General features: G+C 40.4%; 1 protein-coding gene across 2 annotated transcripts in view; it reads right to left on the bottom strand.

Annotated features, from left to right (window-relative positions):
- KAT6A (lysine acetyltransferase 6A) overlaps nucleotides 1-22,606 on the bottom strand; it is a 97,813-nt gene that overhangs the window by 37,368 nt on the left and 37,839 nt on the right. The window contains exons 3-7 of one of the 2 annotated variants that reach the window (XM_081519214.1): nucleotides 7,901-8,009; nucleotides 5,198-5,313; nucleotides 4,334-4,415; nucleotides 2,286-2,421; nucleotides 644-960 (exon numbers count right to left, since the gene is read on the bottom strand). In XM_081519214.1, coding sequence (XP_081375340.1) covers nucleotides 644-960; nucleotides 2,286-2,421; nucleotides 4,334-4,415; nucleotides 5,198-5,313; nucleotides 7,901-8,009 — 760 coding nt within the window. The remainder of the gene's footprint in view (nucleotides 1-643; nucleotides 961-2,285; nucleotides 2,422-4,333; nucleotides 4,416-5,197; nucleotides 5,314-7,900; nucleotides 8,010-22,606) is intronic. The other variant, XM_081519216.1, reaches the window with a different exon arrangement.

Genomic DNA, 22,606 nt, shown 5'->3' with positions numbered 1-22,606 from the left:
TCATCAACGTTGTCCCCTCTGACTCGAACTATCTGCTATACCTTTAACTCTTCTTCACAGATCTTACCTAGTTTGAAAATGAGGGAACTTAGCCTGAAACATAGGCAAGTGGTCTGAAGCTGTGGCTCTCCAAGTATAATCCATGAAAAATTACAAAAGTATCTGCCAACATCTGAAGTAAAAAATCAATGACCTCATCATATTTTCAAATAATTCGGTCTTTCACTTATGCTCAGATTAACAGCAGTCTATTTACCCATACTCTTTGCAGTTTCCTTCCAGGAATAAAAACAAGCATCATGAAGTTCATCACATGATTTATTTTGTAATTTATGAAATATAAAGTTATCCCTAAGTCAAAGTTATAACCCACATTTCTGTAGGCGGATTCTTTGTGCTTCCACCAAAAAAGCATCTCATTTGTCTAAAACTCCCACTTGTCCATTCTCCAGCTTCATCTCTAGCCTCTAAATTCCTGCCATTGTTATCACCTGAGTATCACCTAAATACATGACCTTGAACATATTCTCATATTCCAAGACCGATTTTTAATAAATCAAATATGAATCTATTCCAGATAAGTAGTGTTATTCCAAATAATAGACTTTGAAATACTTGTTGCTTCCAGGCGAGCAGACTTTACCTGTGGGCCAATCTGAAGTGCTCGGTTTTCTGCTGCCCTTTTTCCTAACTCTGTATTGCTCAGAGTAGTCTACCACCTCCCCACGAGGCTTCCGCCCGTCGGGGGAGGGGGTAAAGAATTTGGTAAGGCCGTCGATGAGCCCTTTGGTTTTCTTATTGAACTTCAAGGGGACACTGCCGTCCCTGCAGAAGTCCAGGCCATCTATTTGCTCTAAGTATCCTTCTTCTGACGACGATGCTGACTGGCTGGAGAGAGTGATTTTACGTTTCCGACCCCTTCCAGGGCCTGTTCGAACTTTGCTGAAGGGACCTTTTGACCTAAGGAATCAAACAGGGAAAGGGGGAGCTATTAAAAAGAAATCTTTATAAGGTTTCTGTTTAATACATAACACACAGTAAATATCTACAACTGTATTTTTTAAATCCATATTGTCAAGAATACTCCATAAACTGTAATAAATATTATGTGATTAAGAAGTAATATTATTAGAAACATCCACTTCTGGGAAGCCTATGCATTTTATAATGAAAAGAATCCTAGGCCAGGAGTCAGACGGCATATGTGAGTCATAACTCTGCCACTTACTAGCTGCACATCTTGGACAAATCACATTCTCTCTAAACAATAGTGTCTTTATCTACACAGTGAGAGTTGTACCACAGAAAACCTAAGACCCTTCCCGGTATGAAGGCTCTTCCTAGGATCTCTGCACCAACTCAGAGTTAGACTCTTACCTCTCAACATAAGGATGGGTTACTCTCTGCAAGCCAGGAATCAAAAGATCTTTTTATACGAAAATTAAAGTTTGATTTATGATTTAAAAGCATGAATTACAGTACTGGTCCTATGTGTTTCAAACTGCTAATGCCCATTCACTTCAGTTATATCACCTTCAAGATAGTCTTAAGTGTAGAAAAGGTGGGTAAATTTTAGGAGAGGTTGACAGGCTTAAAGGGACTTTACATATCATCAAAGGTGAATTACTGGAGAGATACTTCAAAAAAAAAAGACAAAATTAGCTACTGAATCTTGCCCCACCTCCTCCAGACCTAGCCCAGTTTTCTAGTCCACAAGAGATAATTATATTCCTGATTTCTGCTAATAGGTGAAAAATTCACATTATTTTACTTCAGGACATAGTAATGGGACTTAGCTATGACCAATAAGAGAAGCTATCCAGCAATTTGTACATATAATACAAACTACTAAGATAACATTAACAGAAGAATCTTTGAAATGCTTCAATAACATAATTTTTTCTCCCTTTCAGGTAAAAGAGAAAATTTAAGGTAACAGTTAAGAGCCAGACTTTGGTGCCAGCCTACTGGGGTTTTAATCTCAGTTCAACCCTTACTATAAACTACGCAAGTTACTGCTCTATGCTATAGCTTCCTTCTTTGAAAAATGAGACTACCAACAGTTCCTACCTCCCTGGGCTGTTGGGAGAATTAAATGATTTAATACACATAAAGCACTTAGAACAGTGGGTGCCTTGGCCCTCTATTAAGGGCTCAATAAGCACCAGCCATTATTATTATTACATAAAAGTCAATCTCCTTTTCCGGACGCACACAAGTGAGCCCTGCACTACAGAGAAGGCCCTATCCTCTTCTCCCCTCACCTTGCCACAAGTACAACTTACACCGTGTTTTGTTTCTTTAACCTGTTTTTTGGACGTCCTATTGGATTAGCATAGCGCCGTTTTATCTGTGCTGCCTTCTTCTGTAGAAGTTTTCTTCCTTTTTTCCTAGGTCGACATATCTGACATATCCACATGCCTATGAAAAAAGAAAATTCCACATAAAAGCCCAACAGATATAAATCCACTGAAGGAGTTCAGATAGTCTAAGCCAGGAACTCTTAACCTCTTTCAGGTCAAGAACTCTTATTTGAAAATCTGTTAAAAGCCCCCCAGAAAAACAAACATGAAAACACATACATAGAAAATCCTACAAACAACTGGACGAGACTCACAAATATCCTGAAGGCCACACATGGCTGAAGTCCACTGATGCTGACTTTATAGCCAGCACTCGTACAGGGGTTTCTAATTCCTATTCTGCAAGGAAAGATGCCAGGTTTCCATAGAGAAATGGTTGAGTCCAGGATTGGAGCGAGGAAAATACAAGATAACCTAGAAAAGCTTGTGGTGCCGGAAAATAAAGAAGTGCTCAACGGATAATGAAGCCATGTCAAAATGACCCAGGAGCCAACTTGAAGGAGCTCCCAATGGCCAAATCTGGGTTAATCAAAGAAAAAAGGAATAATCACGGCAATGGACAATAATTCACAGAATAAAGTAAGTATCTATGAACCATAATGATTAAAACAGTCGAATAAATACATGTGCAAAAGAGATTCCTCTTTCTTACAGCAGAATTCCAGTTAGTAAGCAAAGAAGGAATGATGGAAATAAAAAAATCATCACTATGCCAAAAAACATCAGAGTAAAAATTAGCAATAGTTGATGCCAAAGGAGCTGCAAAGCAAAAAAAGAGTAATTGTAAGGTGTCTGCCAAGTTCTCTACTATAAACAAGTGACCCAAGTTAACACCACCAGTAATAAGACATACTATATAATATATCCCTGTTATGATACACTAAGAGGGAATGACATTAGGGAAAGCTGAGTAAAGGGTACAATGAGAACTCTCTGTACTATTTTTACCATGTAAATCTGAAATTATTTCAAAACAAAGTGTTTCCTGCTGTAAGCTGCCGTAAAACTTCTTTTGTAGGCATTAAATACACAGGAATGAAGTCCTAAGAAAATCTGTACTACCTGGAAGGATTCTCAGAAGGCCTCTGCCCACATTTCAAGTAAATGGAAGAGGTAGGAAGAGGGGACACTTGTTCTTCCAGTACATACAAATGTGACTCTTCAAAAGGTAACCATCAATAGTGGCACAGCGGGCTCAAGTAAAATCCCGAAGTGGAATAACTTGGCTAAAACTCGGGCTGGATCCCTTTCCATCAGCAGGAAACACTCCCTCAAAGAGACATAAAGTATCTCACAAGAAGCATTTTACTTAAAAAAATCTACAAATCACAAAAACCTGAGTTGAAAATGGAATTTATGATAAGACAAAGCTGAGAAGACTAATGATTTTTTTGAAGAAACTGTAAGCATATGATAGTATGGAAGTCCAACCAAAAGGCAACTATATCTCAAGTAAATACCTTTCAGGGAGCAAGAGTCAAAAGAATAAAATAACATTTTTAAGCTGTATTCTTCTGATTTGGGCACTTGTTTGCTTACAAAATATTATAAAACTTTTTGAGGTTTTCAATAAACCAGAGGCACTAACAGCTTTAAGCCCCTCAAAGGTGATGAGTTGTGATATAATCAACATGACCTAATAGAATTTCACTTCTTCAAGAAATAAATATTTCAAAGTATTATATAAGTCAAGTATTTTGCCCTCTAGCTACAGGGCTGGCAAAAATTGGTAAATGGACACCTTCACCCTCATGGATGCTTAAACACTGAAAACAGAGGGAACCAATACTAAACCCACACCACATAAGAACGTCAGGAGACTGTCCCCATCTTTGGGGTGACAGCTCTCCACTCAAACAACCCAAAGGGGAAAGATGCAAGCTATTCTTCTACCTTAACAAAGCAGATTAGAAGGCGCTTTCACTAACCCGCCCCCTATCACCAGTTTGATTTCGGAAAGTATTTCTCACCTTTTGGCATCCGAGTGAGTGGCGGATCACAACATTCCATGTGAAAACCCCGGTCACAGGAATCACAAAAGAGCATGTTATCCTAAAGCAGAGAAAGAACAGCTCTGCTCAATCAAATGCAACAGAAACATGTTAGGATCATGACTTCACGAAACCTAAGAGGCTCCTTTCCACAAAGGAGGTGAGTTACCTAATAATAAAAGTTCCCTTAATCTGTAGTAGTAGAGTAAATGCATAGCCTGAGTTAGCAAAAAGTTTGGCTTCATCCATCTTTAATAAGGAACTAGAGTTTCATTACTTCTCATTACTTCTAAAAAAATGTGCATCCAGTGGCCAGATACAAGCTACCTTTTTTAGTCTGTTTTAATAAAAGAGAGAGAAAGATGACTGTAATTAATATAACTGATCATTCCTAAATGAATACCTCCATAAGACTCAAATTTCACAAGTATTTCTTTAAAGTAGCTAGTCTCTCTGCAAACATACAATTAAAGTGCTTTAGTAACTACCAAGAAATCTGGGAATTCCCTGGCAGTCCAGGGGGGAGGACTCTGCACTTCCACGGCTGGGGGACCCAGGTTCGAGCCTTGTCAGGGAACTAAGATCCCGTAAGCTGCACAGTTTGGCCAAAAAAACTGGGGTGTCAGGTAGAAAACTGCCTAGAATTGTTCAAGAATTATCCAATACTTGCTCAATCATCACTGAGCAAGTATTCTAAACTAACGATGTGAACTTTAAGAGGCTACTGTTCTAAATTCTGCTGAGCCAAGTGACTGAAAATAATCAAACATACACAGAGGAAAATGCCAGTTGTACGCTCTACTTCTAAGTGAAATACTCACAATGGAAGGCACAACTACTCACCGCATTTTTGCCTTGGTCTCGACAGGAGCTGCACGTTTTACACTCAATGCACTGCCACCGCAAGGCCTTCACTCTAACCGTTAGTTCAGGGGAAAACTTTAAACAGGACGGATGACCTAATAAAAGGTGAAAATTGGCAAATGAAACAATCAAGAATCATTCTGCAACTGTATAAAAGAAATGTTGTAGAAAATGGCAATTATCTTAAATCAAAACACCAAGGAAAACAAGAAGCTCCTGGAAGCTTGCCACACTTGTCTTATCGGGGCTCGGCACTCCAATTCAGTTTTATGCGTGCTAAATACATCATCCCCCTCCCAATTTGATTATAAAAAAAAAACTTGAAAATTTCCAAACTTGTATTAAGGCTGCATTAATTAAAGTACTGTGTGTGTACACATGGTCCTATGTATATGAATACATAATATGCCTGGGCCATTTCTGGAAGAATAAACACAAAAACTGTTTACAACTGTAACATCCTAGGATACAGAGCTATAAATATTTTTCAGGGAAAGGATTTTACATTTTACTTTATACCCTTCTGTGCTCTCATTTTTTAAACAATAATGTGTTATGTTTGTTAACTAATAAATAAATTTTTAAAATCCCATCATTTAAAAATGAGTTATGTGCTCATGATTTAAGGCACTCAAGATAAAACTAAAACCTAAGCAATATTTCTACTGTGATCAGAATTAACAGTAACAGAAAAAAAAAATGTTTCCTCTCTCAAAAGTTACAATCAGTTTGATTCTCAAAAACTTAGGAGAGCCAATTTGCTAGTAACTCTGAAAAGATTTACCCCTTTCCTCTAAAAATTGGTTATGTTTACTTCTCTTCAGTGAGAGAAAGGGCTGGTTAAATTATCTTTCTCTTTTCTATCAATAAATAAATTTTCTCTTTTAAGAGATGATACAAAATTTATCATCAAAACATCACTAACATCCAAGGAAAATGGTAGTGTAAAAAAAAATCTCATCTATAATCTCATCATCCCAGAAGAGCTATTTTCATGTTCTACTTTTCCTTTCTAAACTAACTAAAGCCCTTGCATGGTTTTAATTATGGGATACGTACAGCTTTGCTCTGCCTTTCATTATTTTATTCAAGCAAACTTTATATTTACATTCCTTAAACTGATTATACTCCAGAGTTGACATACTAGAACCTACCTGATCATCTGCCTGTTGTAAATATTTACACAATTAACCCATAACAGATATTAGAACACTAAAATGAATTATTTCATGATTACAGATCTTTCCTTCTTTTAAGTTAATTCCTTAGAATAAATTCCTGAAAGAGGAATTGGCAAGTGAAATGAAATAAACATTTCTATAGCTTGAGAGGTAGATCTGCCCTACCAAAACATGCTCCAGGCCCTACGATGTAATATCCAGTGACATCATCAGAATATAAACATTTTACCACAATTTCATCAGCTCCAGTTTGGGCTCTCTTATCTTTCAAGTTTTATAAAAGCTATAAAATAACACTTCACCAATGCTTTGGTGGGTCTTCCTATTATTATTTGGGGAAAACATTTTTAATGCGCTCAACTTTTAATTCCTCTAACATAAATGGCCTATTCATCCCTTTGCCCCTTGGACTTTAAAAATGTAAACGCATTCTTTATACTTTATAGCTTTTGGCCCTTTGCCAAACGTTTAACAGTTATTTTTTCAAACAATTCTTAGTTTTTAAGATTTGGGGTACTTTAGCTCTCAGTTTGGAAAACACCCAAATTTCAGGTATTTGACCATGTCCATGCTTTCTTCCTTGGTTACCGTGACAGCCAAGCTGCAGGCAGCCCTCCTGGCAACACCACCAGTTCATGCCCTGTGCAGTTCTCTCCCTCACCAAACCAGACGCTGCTGAATGACCGCCTGACTTCTAAGGTACGTGTAAAAGACGCTGCCCATTTCACCTTGCTCCTTCTCTCCAATGGGCCACTTCTGCCATGTCCCGGGAATCAGGCCTCGAAGCCCGTCCAGAGCTTGCCTCTTCAGCCCTTCCAACAATCTTACAAAAACCTTATTCTGGTATTAGATTCCTCTCCTCTTGAAGCATGTAGTGTTTTCTGCTTTCTGGACTAAATCCTGTTTGTTACTGGTATAAAACACTGAATATTAAGCCAATGATCAAAGATACTACAAAGCTTCATAAGTTCTTAAAATGTAGACAAGGAATATCTCTGAAATTAACAAATTAGGAGACTCTCTGAACAATCTTTTTCAGAGCCCCAAATTTCACACAGCTCACTAAATTGCAGTCAACACTCTGTTTCTCAATGTGACATATGTAAGTTTATGTAAAAAAAAAAAAACACCACCAAATCTGTTATCATCCTGGTTCTATTCATGAAGGCTGAGGCATAAATCAAAGGTAAGTAGTGATTATTAAAGAAACCAGCAATAACCTCCAACTGACTGCTGTGATCTGTGATTTGAACAGATGCTTGATAGTGAAATATAAAGACTAACAGAAAAAAAAGAAGTCTATGGAAAGTTTTTATAAAAAACAGCTGCTAAGACCTGATTTAAGTTAACTGAATAAAACATTTCAATTATACATTTAAACTCCTCCCTCATCTAGCTCATCTCAGGTACCTAAAACCCGAATCAAATGTATACAATTTGCAGTTAAACACACCATTGCCTGACAAAACCTGTGAGAAAGCACACACAGAGGGTCACCTACCACTGTTGCCGCAGTCCGCACAGGAGATGAGTTCCTCTGGCTTCTTTTCTCGGTTTTGCTCTTTTGTACCAAGACAGAAACTACAGATGGGGATTGGTTCAGCAACCGGCTGCAAAGAAAAACACAATTCACTGGGTACTGGGGCTTTTCCTTAGTGCTAACATAAAGACAGTAAAAGTACAATTTTAAATTCCTTTAAGCGTTGCATGTAACTTTAGGACAAATGTATACCCCTCTGAAATTTCCAACTCACAAAGTTAGATGGGTTTTTACCAAGCCTGCTTTGGCTACATCTTTACAAATGGTCCTGACAGTGGCAACTTTGGTCCAAAAACTCATACCCCAATCAGTTGGTCACTTAGAAACTAAATGACACAATATGGGTTAAGCAAAGCAAATCGACTTCCTCAGAATGAAAAATTCAACTAAATTAAGTACAAGAAATCATAGTATTAGCTTTCACAAGGCATGTGATATGAGAGAAAAATAATCACAATCATAATGAAAAGCAGAAGTCACTAGTGCAATGAGACAAACAGAGCTCTGCACAAAAGGGAACGTAAATTCCAGCAGTGGTCTAGGAGAGACGGGTTGAATGAGGAGGACACCACACAATGAGCGCCGGCACTCACTACATGTGTGTCACGGCGATTCAAGACGCTTGTCCAAGGACAACAGACAGTAATCATCAAAAGCAGGTTTGAAACCTAAGTCTCTAGGTTCCTCCAGAGCAGTGGATGGAGAGAAGGGCAATACAGGTAGTATAAACAAGGTGGACTTCGGGGTACAGGCTGCCAAGGCTAGTACTTTAAAGATATAGTTTCTGTGATAAGCGGGGGTGGGGAGCGGGGGGGACGAGAGAGAGACTAGATCAGTTCTTTAAGATTGCCACTGAATGTCTTATAAAGAAGTTGGACTTCACCCTGCAGAAAAGAACAATACATTACTGAACCAAGAGACGATCACCTGTGCTTGAGAAACATAACCCCAGCAGCAATAAAAAAGGCAGACTGGGGAAAACAAGCCAACACCAAGGGGATGGAAATGATAAACCAGCTACGGGCTCAGAAAGCAACCAGCTGCAGAAGTAACAGAAAAGGAAATGAATTAAACATGACACGACTGAGCAACCGAACAACAACAACTTAACTGAAAAGGTGGCGACATCATCTGTGAAAGTCATTCCAGAGAAGAGAATCAGGAGCAAAGGGAAGAGACGACGAGTCTGATTCCAGGTGTGTTTCATCGGGAGGTGCTCTCGGTTACCCCTCAGCTACGCTAAGCACGGGGCAGGACAGCGACCCAGAGCCTCCAGATGCGTTCAGTCTACCGGGGAGAACAGGCACGGTGCCTGCAGGCGTCAGGACAGAAGGGCCACAATGGGAAACAGAGGGCGAGGGGACCAGGCAGGGGCAAGTGGCGTCAGGGAAAGGCTTCCCGGAGCTACCGGCCAGGCAGAGGCACACCCGAAGGGGACGTTAAAGGAAAACACAGAATCACGGAGAATCAGATTTGGGAGGCGGGTGGTATGAGCTTAGTTTGGGACTTAATAGAGCTTAAGATGCCTATGAAACATCCAAGGAGCAATGTCCACGGATCTGGAGTTCAAGAGAAAGGTTGATTTGGAAATTAAAATCTAGAAGTCATAGCCAGCCCTCCATATCCCTGAGTTCCACATCTTTGAATTCAACCAACTGTGGATCCAAATCAGTTGAATTTGGAACCCAGAACCCGCAGATACCTTAAGGGCTGACTATACATACAAAATAGCCGTAACGCCATCAGTTGATGGGTTTTCCCATGGAGAACAGGTGGAAAGGAGAGCCAAGAACACCAATATGTAAGGGACTGGCAGAGGAAAAAGCCTGGGAAAGAAATGGACTAGTCAGAGAGCTCGATGGTCCATCAATATAAAAACGTCCAACACAAGCAAACCAACAGTACTGCTCAGCCAAGACATGAAATGAGAGATGAACAGCTGGAAGTTGTCTTAACAACTGTGGCTGTGGTAAAGACAACCACATCCTTCCTTTAAAAAGAACTAGGGAATAAACCTGGGAAAGACGTTATACAGGAGCAGAAGCTTGAAGTAACCTCTAAAGAAGGCAGAAGTAAGGTCATGAGATTTGAGCTTTATGCTGCAGCCTCCCAGGACCTCTAGAAGATTTTAACAGAGGAATGATATGAGCAAGATTCGAAGTTTTAAAAAGTCACTGTGTAAGTGGCTGGAAATGGACGGGAAGGAATATGATCTATGTATGATCTGGGCGATGAGTAACAAGGGCCATTAAGGCAATGACAAAAGGATGGAGAAGAGACATAAGAGGAATATTAAAGGTAGATCTGGCAGGAACTGACGGGTAACTGATCAGGGGTAGGGAACAGAGAAGGACGGAAGACCAGAGAGACACCATCAGAGAAGCAAAGAGGCAAGCCACAGAAAGGCAGATCTTAACGCACATTTAACTAACAAATGTTCATACCCAGTACTACATATAGAAACACCCTTACATGTCGGTCAGGAAAAGGCAGAGGACTTCAACAGGTACTTTACAGCAGAAAAGACACGTGACACAGGGCAGCACAGCCGGCACCTCCTTGACCTGACCGTGTCACACGGAGGGTGTTTCTTCTCTGACATCACAAGACCAAGCGTAAAAATAATAAATATTTTGGCTACCAAAAAAATACCCTGAATCCGTAGAGAAATACTATTACCAACAGTGATCATGATATTGTAACTTAATTGATAATTACAGGGCTTTTTTTTTTTTTTTTAGTTTCAGGGCACTTTTTAAGCACAATTTGGGCAAGAGTAATAGTACTTTGAGAATTAGTCATTTTAGCTGATGAACTACAAGCAAAAAAGTGGTTTAAATAAATCATCTAGGTTACAACATAAATCCAACAGGTTTTTTGTGTGGATCAAATAGAAGTGCTAATCAGCTAATTGTGTGGTTTGTTTTGGCACATCCCTAACCATATCATGAAGTGTGGAAAAAATTACAACTCCAGATGATTCTCATTCCCGAAATATCATTGAATATGAAGATCACTGAGACAGGCAAACACTACACTGTGTTTGTTCACTGTAAGAATTGAGCCTGAAATGTACTGGAGTAGCGATAATCATAACATTTTCCAAGTAAAACTCTACCAGCTGATTTCAATTATCCTGTATCACAAAAATAAGAATAATTGATAATCCAAGAGCAAATCTTTAAAAATATGTACAGATACACAATATGCCATATAATCACTGATCCCAGAGCTGTCAAAACATAGTCCTTATATCTCATTGTTCTCATATCTCTATAAAGTAAATCTATCCCTACCACTAATAAAACAAGAAAAAAAAATTGCAGCAAATGACACCACACACCATTAAACACAGAAGCCAGAGTGACCCCGCAGCTTGGCGCCCACCTTTCATCCAGCCCAATGACATCCAGTTTCAAGCCCCTCTGGCCTGTACCCCCCACACACCCCCACAGGGCCTCTCCAACCTCACCTGCTACGGCTCTCACTCACTCTCACACTCTGCTCCTTCCTGCTTGCTCTTTCTTTACAAGTCAGGTGTTCTAAGACCTTTGTACCTGCTTTCCTTCTGTCTGGAGAGCACTATGCTAGATCCTTCAGACCCCTACTCAAAAGTCACCTTCAGTAAGGCTCTCTCTGATTACTCCATCTAACACCTCAAAACAGTTTGCCAACCACAAAAAGTCACATCCCCCTTTCCTGCTTTACTTTTTCTTCTTAAACTCGTCTCACTGATTGAAATACTGTATGTGTATCTTACCATTTGTTCCCCCAGTGAAATGTAAACTACACGAAAGCTATGATTTCTGTTTGCTGAGGAGTATATTCCCAGTACTAAGAACAGTGTCTAGCATATAATATGCATTTGATAAGTGTTGTTCAGTGCATTAATTAAGTTACCCTGAAAAACTGGAAACAATAAGAAAAACAGTATCTTAGAAAGAACAATGACTTGGTTATGAACCTGACAGAGCTATGCACAGCTCAATAATAATCTCAATAACATAAAAACACTCTACTGATTATTTAGGTTATATGCAGAGTACATCGTGCGAAATGCTGGGCTGTATGAAGCACAAGCTGGAATCAACACTGACAGGAGAAATATCAATAACCTCAGATAGGCAGATGACACCACTCTTATGGCAGAAAGCGAAGAACTAAAGAGCCACTGGATGAAAGTGAAAGAGTGGAAAAGCTGGCTTAAAACTCAACATTCAGAAAACAAAGATCATGGCATCCGATCCCATCACTTCATGGCAAATAGATAGGAAAACAATGGAAACAGTAAGAGACTTCATGGGGCGGGGGGGGGGGTCCAAAATCACTGCAGATGGTGACTGCAGCCATGAAGTTAAAAGACGCTTGCTCCTTGGAAGAAAACTATGACCAACCTAGACAGCATACTGAAAAGCAGAGACATTACTTTGCTGACAAAGGTCCGTCTAGTCAAGGCTATGGTTTTTCCAGTGGTCATGTATGGATGTGAGAGTTGGACTACAAAGAAAGCTGAGCACAGAAGAATTGATGCTTTTGAACTGTGGTGTTGGAGAAGACTCTTGAGGGTCCCTTGGACTGTAAGGAGATCCAACCAGTCCATCCTAAAGGAGATCAGTCCTGAATATTCATTGGAAGGACTGATGTTGAAGCAGAAACTCCAATACTTTGGCCACCTGATGAGAAGAACTGACTCACTGGAAAAGACCCTGACGCTGGGAAAGATTGAAGGCGGGAGGAGAAGGAGGAGAAGGGGACAACAGAGGGTGAGATGGTTGGATGGCATCACCAACTCGATGGACATTAGTTTGATCAAGCCCCGGGAGTTGGTGATGGACAAGGAGGCCTGGTGTGCTGCGGTCCATGGGGTTGCACAGAGTTGGACACGACTGAGCGACTGGACTGAACTACTGTTTCCAAGGGATTACATGGTCTCAATAACTAAATAAGATTTCTGCCACAGCTGCTGCTGCTGCTGCAAAGTTGCTTCAGTCGTGTCCGACTCTGTGCGACCCCATAGACGGCAGCCCACCAGGCTCCCCCATCCCTGGGATTCTCCACTGCTATTCGGCTTCTCAAAAGTAGTGGGAGGTTTGTGGCCAGAGGCATTTAGATTGTGCTGTCAAGGAGTGACGCAGGCTGCCTTAAGCTCCACGTTGAGATACCCACAATAATCACTAGATGGCAGCATTGAGACAAACACCCAGCAAAGGTCCTAAGCAGGCTGAAGGTTGAGCAGTATTCCAACTCAGGTTTTGGGAAATAACTTTGGAAAAAAAGAACAGCAAAAATTTTGCCCAATGATCTCTACTACATGAGGGTAAAACATGAAAAAAAATAAGTTTTATACACAATCATTTAGACAAATATAACATCTTCTAGGTGCTGAAATATACCATCTGATATTCCCATCTTTATTAAAGTCCAGTTTTAATTTTTCCCACACTTGACTTTAATTTTCTAATACCACTATATACTTGTCTTTGTCTCTATGTTCTAGTATCTTCTGAGGACCTCAAATCTATCTTCATGTTGTCTCTGTTTTTAAACACTGACATAAAGGATAATCAAGAATCTGTGTTAATTATTTCTTTCAAAACTGAACTGAATGATAAATTCTAGAACTGTGACCACCAGAATTTTCAAGGACAAAACTGCATTTGTAAAGTTAGATTTATGATTTCAGAAACCTCTAAGCGATCATGTCATAGACTCTGAGGTAATAAAGCTTTGCGACTTCCTAAAAGTTACAAATTCTCGTTTTATGACCACTGGAAATAATTAAGACAAGTTAGCAGAGCCAATATTAAGAGTGTGAAGGACACACGTAATTCATATAAGGTTCCCTGAATTCCTCAAACATGCACCAAGCAGTAATAATAGTCATATCATTCTTCCTTAGACTTAAACACAAAATACCTATAAAGCACTATAAAGACAGATTTAAGATAATGAAAAGCTTCCGGAAATGATAGCAGCAATGGCTTCAAAACACTATGAATATACTCAATGCCACTGAATTGTACACTAAAAAATTTTTTAAGTTTTTATGTAAATTTTACCATAATAAAAAAAAAATGAACAAAAAAATTAAGTGGTATAGATTTTTCATATTCTCACAAGTCAGATAATTAAAGTAGTAAGGTCAAAACTGATGAAGGTGAGAAGCAACTACTACAATCTGTCCTCATCTTGAAAACCTGTGTCTTTTAACTTTTCCTTTGAGTACAGAAATTAGACTTAGAGATACAGTTTTAACTCTCCCCAAAATGAAAATGTTTTTAATTACTAATAACAAATTCTGGTAATTGAATTTAACCATAAACCATTTTATTCTCATTGTACCTACCCTGAAGTTGGTTACCTTTTAATCTAATTACATGAAGACAGCTCACCCTTAATGCCTTAAATTTTTTCTTGTAAAACAAGTCTAAGCATTAAGATGATTTAAGTAATAAGGTCAAATCTGACGAAGATGAGAAGAAACTACTATAATCTGCAATCAAGCACCACTCAATCTCAAGCAGAAACCCCGTTCCGACCACTGTGTGTCTGACCCAGCTGGGTTCTGAGCCACGACAAGCTCCCCTCAAATCCACCCCCCAAACCTCTCTGCCTTATATTTAACTTCTCCTCAAGCTATGGACCTCACCTACCTCTTTGAATTCTTCTAGTGGTTCTGAGCTATCTGTTTATCCTATCTCTTTCTTCTCCTGCAATTACAATCAAGTAAAGTAAATTTAACTGCCAATTAACTTTCTTACATAGATATTTATTTCACACAATTTGAAACTTAAATAATTCTCAGCAGAGATATAATTTATTAGTTGATAACATGTACGGTACTGCTAAAGTACTATTATGTATAATAAAGCAAAAAGAATGGCTTTGCTATATACATTAATAATAAGTACCCAAAGGATAAAGGGGAGGTACATCTTAGCTTAGATAAGAGGAAAACTGAACTATTCTTAGGTATAGTATAGTGAAGGAAAGCAAAACGTTGCTCAGTGACTGAGAGCACAGCGGAAACAAATATTGCCAGGTTTTCAAAATACTATGCAAAGAATAAAGTGTCTTATAAATGCTACTGTTTGGTAAGCACTGTAATATAAAATAAAATTTGAGGAGAATCAGGACTCACATTTTCAAAGCACTTACAAATGTCAGTAAATAGAAAACAAAACCCATACAAAATAATTAGAAACCAATTAAACTGGTTTCATTTTTCACATTAACCACTTGCACACATACACACAAAGAACTCTAAAGCAAGCTGAGATAGTAATTGCATAATTCGTTATCTGCAATACTAGAAGGGAAGCAAACTGGCCCGTAAGGAAGAGTGCCCTTTAGGGAACGGTGGAAGGCGTTATACTCTGTGGAGAAGGCTGGACATTCTAACATACACCGTCCTCCTCAGTCGGGCAAGCCCTCCTCTCAGCTTCACCCAGTTCACTACCAATGGCCTTGGGCGAACGCATGCTTCTCCCAAATCCTTTCCAACAGTTTAGAATTCAATCTGTCTTCATCTTTTTCAGAAAGATAACTCTTGTGTTAGTAGCTCAGTTGTGGCCTCCTCTTCGTGACCCAGTAGACTGCAGCCTGCCAGGCTCCTCCGTCCATGGGATTCTCCAGACAAGAGTGGGCTCCCACTTACTCCTCCAGGAAGAAAGACAACCCTAGGTAAGCAGAAATTACCCTAGAACTCTTAATTCATGTCTTAAATGCCTTGCACACAGTATGTACTAAACAAGCATTTATTGAAATTAAAACACAACAAAATCGTGCTTAGCTCCAAACAGGTTTATCAGTTACTTATTCAAAGCCTTTCCTCTTAAGAATCAATAACCTTCAGGGGAGATATACTTGGGCAGGATTTAATCCCTTCAAATGCTTCAGCACCCCATATGCTATTAAGTACTCTATGGTTGCTTATTAAACATTTTTTCAGAACAATCTTTTCCTTTAAAGTATACAGTTGTAACAGAAACATAGTAATAAAACAACATGAATGGCCTGGAAAAGAGTCCATTCTCTACTATTTATAGTCTACAATAAGGTAACCTTGCATAATTTTAATCAGTTCCAACATAACCAATTAGCCATTACAAAGCTTTAATAGGGGTACTAAATTGAGTTCTTGTATTATGATGAGTTCATTCAATGACTTCTACAATTAGATATAATAACAAGATCATTGGGGAAAGAAAATAAGTTAATGATATAATTAGATCAGTAATGATCAATTTCAATGTATACTTTTACTATGTATATAGATTACTGCACATTTAGATGAGAAAGCAATCATCTGTCAAGACAGTATAACAACTTTCTCTTTTTTAATCAGAGGTGATATCAAAAATGATAATACGCATATTTGCTGGATTTAAATTCTACGCTAAGAAATTGTAACGAGTTGTCTTTCTTTCCCATTGATTGCTAAGTCGCTTCAGTCGTGTCCGACTCTGTGCGACCCCATAGATGGCAGCCCACCAGGCTCCGCCATCCCTGGGATTCTATTTGAAAGCTCTGCTTTTTTGTTTCTCAGATACCTCACCACGTATCAATTTCCTCATTCATCCAAATATGACACTGCCAAGTTCTTACTGCCGCTCCCTTCCTCTGTGGCCTTTCCTTCCTACTTCTGTTTCTTTTATACACCCATGACTCTCCCCTAACCCTGAGTCACATCACCAATACAATCTTCTACACGGACCGACGTCTTTCTTTGTTTTTGCACACTACCGCCAGATCGTGGGTATGTGTGATGCTGCTCCAGTCGTGTCCGACTCTTTGCAACCCTCTGGACTGTAGCCCACCGGGCTCCTCTGTCCATGGGATTTTCCAGGCAAGAATACTGGAGTGGGCTGCCATGCCCTCCTCCAGGGGATGTTCCAGACCCAGGGATCGACCAAGGGATCGACCCCAAGTCTCTTTTGTCTCCTGCACTGGCAGGAAGGTTATTTACTTCTACTGCCACCTGGTTTTAATCCTCCTAAAATACTACCGTCTTTAATCCAGTTACTTGCCTGGCTCAAAACTTACACACCCCCACTGCCAGCTCCTGCCACTGGTATGCCGTTCCCCCCACCACACACCAAACTGCCTTTCTCACGCCATCTCCGCCTACTTCCAACTACTCACTTGTCTTCAAATGTCATACTCAATGCTCCTTCTCCAGGTTATTTTACCCCATCCCTCAAAGTTCTCTGTATCCCTGCCTCTAAGAATCAACTCGGTAGAGCTTAGGGACAGACTGGGTTCCTTACTGACAGCACCACACTGGCCGTGTTACATAACTCTTTGGTGCAAAATCGTACAACATACCTACCTTTCCAGTTACCAAGAAGATTAAATGAGATAAAAGTTATGAGAGTGTAACTCAAACACAAGCACCTAAAAAAGCTGATTTCTTGTACCCCTCTTCAAAACTGTATCTATCCTTTAAAGTTTACCTTTGTTAAGTGACTACTTTTTAAGTCAGAGCAAATTTCTGTTTTGACCCCCTCAAAAGGCACAGTGATTAAAATTTTCCATGGACTAACAGATTTTCTACATATGGCATTTATTTGCATGACTGCATTAAGTTTTTTTTTTTTTAAGTCTTTCTGCACACACAATTACCACTTAAAAAAAAAAGAACTAAAAAAGAACTATAGAGGTACTTGAGTATAAGAGCATTAGCAAAAGAATATTTTCTATGCTAAAAATATACAAAAGCGATGGTTTACAAGGAGAAAGATGTTCAACAAGACTTTTGTGTTCCCTGACATTTTTAAGAGACATTTATTTACCAGCATTTATTCTGACCAAACTAGGGTCTAAAACAAGTAACAAATTGGCAAACAGCATCATTTCCTCAAGTCTGACCAAAAATACTAACTGCCCCATATCTGACACATGTAGTACACTGCTACCGTCAGTCTGGAACTGGAAGGGCCTTCAAACAACATCACACATGCATTTTACCAAAGACTAAAAACACTGTCAAAGGCTACACATGACTAGTCAAGTGATGAAAGTTAATACTCAAAGTCCGGTATATATTCTAAATTCGGTAACTAGAGTACTAACTCTAGTCAAAAGCTTCAGCTCAGTGACTCAACCTAAAGATAAAATAATTTTTTTAAAAAAAGAAAGACCTTACAGATGGGAAAGGCTGAGTTTCCATCACTGGTGAACAGTAACACTATCACTAATAATATGATGTGGCAGAATTTAATCTTACACACTTAAAACTGAAGCTGACCAAGGGTCTTCCCCTGCCTTCTTCAACGAGAAGCATCATCCACAGCAATGCAAAATCAATCTCTGGGAACCCCCTGGGCATCCAGAGGTTAGGACACGGCACTATCACTGCCATGGGCCAGGGTTCAATCTCGCAAGCGGCATAACACGGTCAAAACCAAGCTTGTTTAAAAAAGGAAACCAATCTTTTACCCCTCTTTCCCAATTCCAGAGAATGATTAAGGAGGGTATAAGAAAATCAAAAATGCAGAAGCCAGGGCAGGTCCCTGCTAAAGAGCTCTTGCTTCTGGTAAACAAGGAAGGCAAACTGCCTGCTAAGAAACCAAGAGAGAGGGTACTGACAGAGGGTCAAGGAAGCGGAAGGAGGAGGGAGTGTGCAGAAAGAGGTGGCCGGGAATAAACCCAAGAAGCAGGCTGGTCCAAGGACTGTGGAGAACTATGTAACACTCCATTCTAAGACAGTTTCTGTGCTGCAATAGAAACCTGCAAACTTCCACATGAAAAGAGGAGTGAGCAACTTGTCAGTAATGAAAAAACAGTCAGGGAACTTCAGTTTGGTTCTTCCTGGAGCAGGGCAGGGGGCACAAGGCCACTCAGGGAGCCGCGGCGCAACGGAGGGACGGCCCAGAGCCTGTTCCGGGGCATCGGGGGGCCTGTGCGGCGGAAGGCAGGAGCCGCCTGGGAGACCAGCCTCGCCGCTGCAGTGGGAAAGGCCCCCCCACCTAGAGGTTCCAGGACTGTCAGAAGTAAGCAAGAATACTTATTACAACTTTGTCGGTGTCTACATTTTTAGTTTTAATAGAAAACCTTATCCTAATAATTAAATTATTACATTCTTACTTAGAAAGTTAGATAAGAAAGAAAGACAGTAAAATTCCCCCAACTCTTCCTCTCCAACAATAACCACCATCCACTGAGCACCCAAAGCACTGTCATATACACTTGACAGGCACAACACGTTTAGACCCAACAACCCCCTATGGGGTAGGGACGACAATCACCATTTTCCAGATGAGAAAACAGATCCCCAGAAAGATTAATGCAGCAGAGCCCAGACAGAAACCTAGGTATTCTGGCCTCAGAACCTACACTCTTCAATCTGGAACTGTGCAGTTTCTGTTCTTGTACACTGTTCTCAACTTTTCCTCTATATACAGTTTAAAACACACACACACACACACACACACACACATATAAATAGGCTCATATGATGCATGATGTATAATCTTCTTTTTGTTACTTTTATTTCCACATCAATAAATCTAAATCAATATCATCTTTCTAATGGCTAGAAAACATTCATTACATGTTCTAAGATAACTTAACCAATCCCACATAGATGAACATTTAATGCTTCTAATATTTTATTATATCCAATACTATAATCAAATACCCTTGCACATACATCTTTGCTCACTTTTGGAATCAGTTCCTCAGGATCCATTTCTTGACCTGGAATTGCTGGGTCAAAGAGGTGCTCATTTCTAAGATTTCTGATACATGCTGCCAAGCGAATTTTAGCGAGGCTGGCTCCCACAGGCAGTATCGGTGCCGGCCAGGAGGCTGTTGTCTCTCAGCTCCACGCTCACTCTCAGGCAGCTCTGTAACGCTGGGCTCAGAAGGCCCACTCGGTTTCTCCTCACTCCGTGGCCTTCCCAGGAGGCCCCAGCAACCGGGGTGCGGGAGGGCAAGCAGACGGTGGACGCCAGAGAGTGGATGAGCCCCTTCCGGCCTGTCTCCAGGGCCGGCCGAGCAGCATGGTTGGCTGTGGCCTCCAGCTTCTAACAGCTCTCTCAGAACCACCTCCCTCCTCTCGTGATTGCTGCTTCCCGACTGCATCTTGACTGATATGTTATCTCATATCTTTTCTTAAAATTTTTACTTTATACTGGAGCACACTTATTAACAATGAGTGCTAGTTACAGGTGTACAACAACGTGTGTTATCTCCTACCTTAGTAACTAACTCAGCATGTCTATCTGCAGGTCAGTGTCCTGGACGGAACTGTATCCCTCTAGGATTCATATGCTGAAGATCTAACCCTCAACAGAGCTGTACCTGGAGACAGGACTCTTAAGGACTTAAAGTTAAGAGAGATTACAAGAGTGAGTCCTCAAGTCTAGAGGTCTGGTGTGCTGTAGGAGCAAGAAGAGACCCCATGAGTGTGTGCACCCAGAGAAAAAGAAGGTGACCATCCGCAAGAGGAGAGAGGCCTCAGGAGAAACAAACCCTGCTGGCGCTCTCACCATGGACTTCAGCCTCCAGAAGTGGGAGAAAAGAAGGTTCTATGTTTTGAGCCACCCAGCTTGTGGGGTTCGGCAGTGGAAGCCTCAGATAACTAAGGCAGGTAAAATCACTTCACACAAGTCTCATCTTCAGTTACCTCTACACACGATTGTCCATGCCATCTATTAACGTATAAGGACACTGAATTTGATGCTGGAGAAACAAGATGTAACAACACTAGTTCCTTGCTTCTGGGTCTTAGAATCTAGTTGTAAAAACAGAACATACACATTAAAAATACATTAGAATACAGGGTAACACATGAGAAGGAACAAATATAATGAAAATACTATAGTTAAAGGCACCCAAATGAACCTCTTCATAATAATGCTTTCCTAAAATGAAAAAAAAGCAGGATCTCATTTTATTTTTTAAAGGTTTATATAAATCTTTCCTTAATAGCTAAAACCATTTTCTTTAGACATGGATTTAAACAGTCTTACCAAACTATGGAAAAGCATAAAAATCTAATTTCTCTAAAATCACTGACACATTTTACACAGTCCAGATACTCAACTTCATTAGCAGTCTTGAAAATAAGACCCCCAAACTTCCAGATCTCGTACTATCTTCTTTAATTCAACACAGTAAATAAACAAAATCACTTCTGTTCTAGAAAGGTCTATCTGCAATGCTGATCTACGGTTAAAAATCAGTACTTCTCTCAGCTGTCTTCAAAGTCCTTTCAGAAGACATCCCTCTTCCTGAAGAACAGATTTTTTTTTTAAGCAGTGTAATAAGCTCAGGTAGGTACCAGGACCGTACTTCTCTGCACCAGCCTAAGGCTGCCCAGGTACACGCGTGCTGATGCTGTGTGTTCACACCCCAGGCCGGTATCATATCAAACTAAACTCTCTCTTTCAGACGTTAATATATTTTGTCCTCAACATTATCCATAACAGTATAAATAAAGCCTGAAGTGTTTCACAGGCTTGAAGCCTGAGGACAGCAGCTTTTCAGAAGGAAGGACGGCGTCCTGAGGGAGGAGAACACACGGACGTCAGGCTCCACACGGCGAGCTCTGAGTGCGCAGACCGCACACACAAGAGCCGGAGAGGCGAGCCGCAGCGGCCAGCCTGGCTTCATGCTGCACAGCTCTGGCAGACATTCAATTCCTTCTGCTGTTTTCCTCGCCGGCACATCTATCTATGCAATGTCACCAGATCCAGGGAGGGAGTGAGGTTGAGAGGAGGGGGAGGAGGAGAGAAACTGCTTTGCAGGCTGCCCGCCCCTCCCCACATGCTGTTACTATACAAAGGATGTCTAGAAAGCCGGTGCACTGCCGCTGCAGAGATCCAAATGCTGCACACCAGTGCGCGCGCGCGCACACACGCACACACGCACACACGCACGCACACACACACACACACACACACACACACACACACACACACACACACACACACACTCCACCCAAAGAACAACTGCAGAAGACAGAACTGTCTTTGGAAAGAAGAAAGTCTATAATTAAAGTCCTAATTTGCAAGAAATGACTCCCTTCTGAAACTGCTGCCAGTTCTTGGAAAAAGGAAGGAGATGGGGAGGTATTCTAACCCCGTGGGCAAACAACTAGCGTTCACAAAAAGAGCCTCAGCTGGTCTGGTCCATGCCCACTACAAGCATATGCTACCACAGAAATAAACCCGCAATACTTCCGAGAAGCAAAAGCATCTTTTGTACTAACAATTACCTTATACATACCTAATGTAGTTACCTTATATATACCTAATGTAGTTACTTGCCAAAAACTACAGAGAATAAAAATGAACTTTAAGAAACAATTCAGATACCCTAGAAATGTAGTATATGTAGGACAGTTTGCTGTTCTTAGCACTCCGGAGTGTGTGTGTGTGTGTGTGTGTGTGTGTGTGTGTGTGTGTGTGTGTGTGTGTGTGTGTGTGTGTGTGTGTGTGTGTGTGTGTGTGTGTGTGTGTGTGTGTGTGTGTGTGTGTGTGTGTGTGTGTGTGTGTGTGTGTGTGCGCGCCGGTGTGCATGTGTGTACACAATAATAATGAAACCAAAACTGGAACTGAAATATGAAAGTACAGATCAGAATTTAGAGCTCGTAGAAACTCAACACTATTCGTTTCAATAAATAGATACTCCAACCCTATGACACATTATATGAGTCAC

Source organism: Giraffa tippelskirchi, chromosome 8 (genome assembly GCF_054371585.1).
Source record: "Giraffa tippelskirchi isolate mGirTip1 chromosome 8, T2T-mGirTip1v1.2.pri, whole genome shotgun sequence".
Lineage (NCBI taxonomy): Eukaryota > Metazoa > Chordata > Mammalia > Artiodactyla > Giraffidae > Giraffa > Giraffa tippelskirchi.
This window is presented reverse-complemented; position numbering and strand designations above follow the sequence as displayed.